The sequence below is a fragment of the Cajanus cajan genome, chromosome 8 (genome assembly GCF_000230855.2).
Source record: "Cajanus cajan strain Asha chromosome 8, NIPB_CcT2T_4, whole genome shotgun sequence".
Classification (NCBI taxonomy): domain Eukaryota; kingdom Viridiplantae; phylum Streptophyta; class Magnoliopsida; order Fabales; family Fabaceae; genus Cajanus; species Cajanus cajan.
In genome coordinates, this window is record NC_138524.1 from 52,261,487 (window position 1) to 52,267,120 (window position 5,634).

Sequence of the window (5,634 nt, forward strand, 5' to 3'; positions counted from 1 at the left end):
TTTAAGTATAAAAATTAGAGCAAAATTTTTTAAAATTACAAGATTAAAAAGATCAATTTTAAATTTCAAAGACAAAAAAAAATAAATTTATCTTAAATTTAAAAAATAAAAATATATTTAAGCTAATAATCAATTAATGAAAATTAATTATCAACGACAAAAGTAGGTATGTTACACTTTTAACATGATAACAAATAAAATAATAGTGATATAGATTTTTTTATATATATAATCATAAGAATCGATAAAAAATAATTTAACTTAATGTTGAATGTGTGCGCAAATGTTGTTATTTACTTATAAAGCATGAAACGTGTTTTTTTTTTTTTCTCGTGATTCAAGAAAAGGGTTGGGGAAAAAAACAATGATCCTTTCTAGGTTCTGCACTCAAGGTTGAAAAAAAATAACAGTTGCTACAAAAATTGAGAATTTTGAGAGTTAGAGCTAGTCGTATGTATATATTTGAGAATCATCAATTTAATTAAATGATAGAACAAGAACAAGAATTTCAATAATATTAAAAGTATATATTAAATTCATATAATATTTTTCTAGCTCTTGTAAAATTTATGACGGAAAGGAATGAAAACTATTTACAAAAAGCAGTAAATTCAAACTAATTATAAGTGAATTTTAACTTTGATTCTTTGGATAAATGACATTCAACATAATAACTTAAAAAAAATTAAGAGCTTCTTTAGTTTAAACAAATGTTATTTATTTTCAATAAAAACACCCTTAAAAATCTTTTAAAACTATATCCAAACAAATTTTAGGTTAAAGGTTAGACTCTTATATTGCAACAAATTAATTTTTTTTTTATTACTCAATGTGTACCTCTTCAATTAAAAACAAAATTTATACTTATATATATATATAGGAGGATCTGCTTACTGCAAAACTAAGTTTACATAAATTTATTCTGTTTATAATTTTAACCATTTAATTGTTGAATTTAAAGTTCTTAATACATAGATCAAATTTACAAATTTAAAAAATAATTAAAAATTATTTGATATTTTATTTCATTAATTCAAAATACTTCAAATGAATGGATAATTATAAATTAATTTTATATATTAATTTGAATTAATGAAACTCGGTATCAAATAACTTTTAAATTTTTTTAAAAATTCACAAACTTAATCTATACATTAAAAACTTTAAATTTAATAGTTGAATTATAAAAATTTAATGTAGGAGATACATTATTGAATAAATCTAAAAAGATATATTCTTAGAGTAAATAGGTTCTTTTCTATATATTAAAAGCCTTGTATTGTGAAAAGAAGAATTATCTCCATAGAAGTCGGCTATATAAACAATATGAAGAAAAACAAAATTAGTTATCAATTGAACAATATGTCTCGTACGTAAAACATTGCAAACAATTTTTTTTGTGAGAAGTATTCTGTCCATTATGAATAACTCACGAACGACTACAACAACCATGAAGCAAATATAACTTTATAAAACAATAATTTAGTAATTCCCTAGATCCACCACATATAAAGCACAAGAAACTCTAGAAACTTAAACATGATAATAACTCACCAATACTCATCATAATCAGAATCAGAATTACCGTCGAAAACAACATCTTGAATGTGAGCAATCTTTCCATGGTCTTGGCCTTGTGGTGAGCCGCAACACTGTTTGAGCAATGGACTGCCTGAAATTCTGAGAAGTGAAATGGATTGGGGTAGACCATTGTCTGGTAAGCATTGGATGTTGGGACAGTGTCGAAGAACCAGTTTCTGGAGAGAGGAAAGTTGGCAGAGACCCTTTGGTAAGCATTGCAAGTTGGAACAATCTCGAACAATCAATTTCTTGAGAGAAGAGAGTTGGCAGAGATCCTCTGGTAAGCAATGGAGGCTTTTGCAGTTTATTAGAACTATTTTCTCAAGAGATGAGAGGTGGAAGAGACCCTTGTAGTCTACATTTTTAAGATTTTGACAATTCTCAATCCATAGAGAAGTAAGAGAGACTGGCAACAAACCTTCATCGGGAAAACACTCAACATGATCCAATTTCTCTATATACAAGTATTTTAAAGAGGGATTGGCAACCAAAGCACAAGCCTCTTTTATTGAGGCCATAAGTTTGGAGCAATTGAGGAGAGACAAGGATTTTAGATTTGGTGGGAAACCTTTGTCAGGGGGTAACTCAAGTTTTGGACTATCTGTTATGCATAGATCTTCAAGAGAGGGGAGGGAGATATGCATGCATTGAGGCAGTGATTCAAATTGAGGGCACTCCCAAATTTTCAAATTCTTAAGATGATCATGAATGTGTTCCTGTGAAATGATCCGTAGACTATGACAACGACCAAGCTCAAGTGACCTTAATGTTGGGAAGATATCGAGGGGAAAGGTCATTAGGGATTTACCACTCATTTTCAATTTTTTAAGGAAATTGTAGCAACGATTCATGGGAATATATACATGTAGGCCAAAATAAGCATCCAAACATTCAATTGAAGAATCACATATGATGTTCCCAATCCATTCGATCAACCACGCTTCCATTTTGTGTCCACATATATCAATGTCTGACTCTTTTCCTTCATAGAAAAGCTTTCCTTCAAAAAGTTGCTCACAAGAAATAATACTTAGTCTCTTTAAACAAAGGAGTTGCTTTGGCAAATGACTTTTCAGCTCGGGACAATAAATTATAGAAAGATTTTGAAGGCGTGGAAAAGCACCCGTCACATCTTCACATTCCCATTTTTCCCAGTTCTTCATACCGGAGATACACAATGATTCTAGAGATGGAAATGAAGAAGATTTACTCCCATAAAAATCAACATCAATACTCACTATCTTATCAAGCCTATTAATTTGCAAGAACTTGAGAAATGACAAACGTCCAAGGGGAGGCAAACGTTGGCAGAATTTACAACCTTGCAACCTTAAGGAGACTACGTTCGATAATGAATTATCGAATAACCAACTTGGAAATTGTGTACCTCTATACCCCTTAATTAACAATTGCTCCAAGTGTTTTGGCGGTTTTAGATTATCAATTATAATCGCATCCTCTTTCCTTGGATCATCAAGGATCAATTTTTGGTCCCATACTAAATCTATTTCAACAAGCTGTGTTTTATTTGTCAAATCCAGAGCTAATGCCTCTGACGGGTTCTGAATATTTTGTAGATTCCTAATTTGCAGTCTTCCATGGAGATTGAGTTCTCCTAATTGTTGAATAGTGAACCCTTTACTTTCTCCAACACAAAATGAACTCATTAATATTTGAAGGTTTTTCAATTGTCCCAAACGTGTTGGCACTTCTCTCAAGTGAGTGAAAATCAATTCAAGGCGATGCAACTTGATGAGTTTATGAAAACTTGAGGGAAGCTTCTTCAAATATTTACAATTGTTCAACTTTAATATTTGCAAGTTAGAGAGTGAGCACGTTGATTCAGGTAGCTCTTTCATGTCAGTACAGGAAAGGTCTAAGGAACAGAGATGCATAAGATTGCCAACAGAGTCTGGCACCTCTGATAGGACATAATGAGACAAAGATAAGAAACGTAAGAACTTCAACTTGGAGAACAACTCATGTAACGACATCTTGCAATCCCAAACATGAAAAGGTGTTGGCATAAATGTACGTAACCTTTCAATATCATGTAAAGTTTCGTACCCATCAAAACATTGAAATGACAAATGACGAGTTGTTTTTGGTATACTTTTTCCATGATCAACTTCTAACCTGAAACAAATGTCCTTGGAAACATATGTTGCCAAATCATTTAGAAGGTCATGCATGACAAAACGCTTTTTGTTTTCACTTGATTGTTGAAAGAATGACCTAGATAATAGATCATTGAAATATTGTTCACCAATTTCTTCTGGACTTTTACTTTGTTGAGAACATTCTAGAAATTTTTGAGTCATCCAAACCTCAATTAAAAACTCCTTGTTAAACAAATAATCTTTTGGAAATAAAGAACAGTAAGCAAAACATCTTTTGAGATGGGAAGGAAGGTGGTGATAACTCAGTGCTAAAGCAGGCACAATATCACTATTCTCCAATTCCCATATATCGCTTTGCAATACGTTTTTCCATTCCAAAACAGGCTTGTTGTGTAATAAACTTCCCATTGTTTTTAAGGCAAGAGGAAGTCCATTACATTTTTCAACTATCTTCATGCCAATCTCCTTGAAGTCTGGACTTGGGGAAGGATTAGCATTTTGGAATGCATGTTTCTCGAACAACTGCCAACAATAATCTTCTTGTAATTGTGTCAAGAGGTGTTCTTTTGACCTTATGATAGAAGCAACATTCTTGCTACGTGTTGTAACAAGGATCCTACTTTCCTGAGCCCCACAATCAATTAGAGGAGTATGCACAGCTTCCCATTTATCTCTCTTTTCATTCCAAACGTCATCTAAAACAAGGAGAAATTTCTTTCCAGACAATTTTTCTTTCAATCTTTCTTGAACCATTTGTAAGTCTCTACTATCATCAGTTGATTTAGTGATTGCCTCTAGAATTGTTCTTGTTACCTTAAAAACATCAAAATCATCCGAGACACAGACCCAAGCTTTGATATCAAATTTACCCTCTAGCATTGGGTCATTGTATGCATGTTGGGCAAGTGTGGTCTTACCCACCCCTCCCATGCCCACAATAGAAAGTATTGATAACTTGTTATGATTGTCTGTGTCAGATGTGAGCCAACTAAAGATGATTTTTTTGTCATCATCTCTACCATAAATAACACTTTCAATGATGAAAGATGTTGATGGCAGTTTTTGTGACACACAACTAGGCTCTTTGGAGCCTAGTTTGGGTTTCAAACCTAGATGAGTGCCTTCATTAGCAAGCTCATCTAAGTCATCAAGGATTTGTGTCATCCTGGTTTCAATTTCATTTTCATTATTGAACAAACTGACAGGAGATATAGAGAAATTGAAATTCCACACCTTGTCTTCAATGCTTTGAGCCTGAGATTCAGCTTCCACTTGGCGTTTGGAGAGTTCATAAATTTCATCCAGCAAATCCTCAGCTTCAAACACAGCATCTTTGACATCAAGAAGCCATGCTCTCACACGTTGATCTCTGAACTGTTGTAGTTCTGCATCATCAGCAAGAGCATCGATGGATCGCAGCTTTCTCTTCAACTTCTTCAAAAGGTTCTCATCAAGTTTTTTTTTACGAAAGAAATCCAAAACTTGAGGAGAAGCAAGTCTGTCAAATGCAACCTGAAGGAAAGCAGAAAGAAAAGCACCACCAACCAATGTTGCTGCCATGTATGGTAAGAATTAAGAAAATGAGTAATTAATTTGAAGAACAAGTTATGTGAATGACTATAACAATGCATTGCAGTTTTAATATACTGATGAAATGAGTTATTGATGACTTGACTTTAAGTCAATAAGTCAATAAAGTTACCCATATTACAATATTTTAATAAATATTATGGGAAAAGGAAAAACAAATGTGAAAAGAAAAAGAAATAACACTGCAGCATGCCAAAATCAGAAATAACTGTAAAATAATATTATCATAGTATAAAATGAATAAAACTGATAAATATTTTAAAAATTATAAATTACATTTGTAAAATAAGAAATGATACTAAATAAATTTATTAAATTTTGGCCATGAATAATAGTTATTATT

General features: G+C 32.0%; 1 protein-coding gene across 1 annotated transcript; it reads right to left on the reverse strand.

Moving 5' to 3' along the window:
* Positions 1-1,550: 1,550 nt before the first annotated feature.
* Positions 1,551-5,309, reverse strand: LOC145950525 (putative disease resistance RPP13-like protein 1). The gene has a single exon (XM_083061618.1). The coding sequence runs from the start codon at positions 5,259-5,261 to the stop codon at positions 1,551-1,553; it is 3,711 nt and encodes a 1,236-aa protein (XP_082917744.1). The 5' UTR covers positions 5,262-5,309.
* Between the last annotated feature and the right edge of the window lie 325 nt (positions 5,310-5,634).

What these genes read in the sequence shown, in the direction of transcription:
- LOC145950525 (XM_083061618.1), bottom strand. Translation starts at nt 5,261, where the DNA reads ATGGCAGCAACATTGGTTGGTGGTGCTTTTCTTTCTGCTTTCCTTCAG.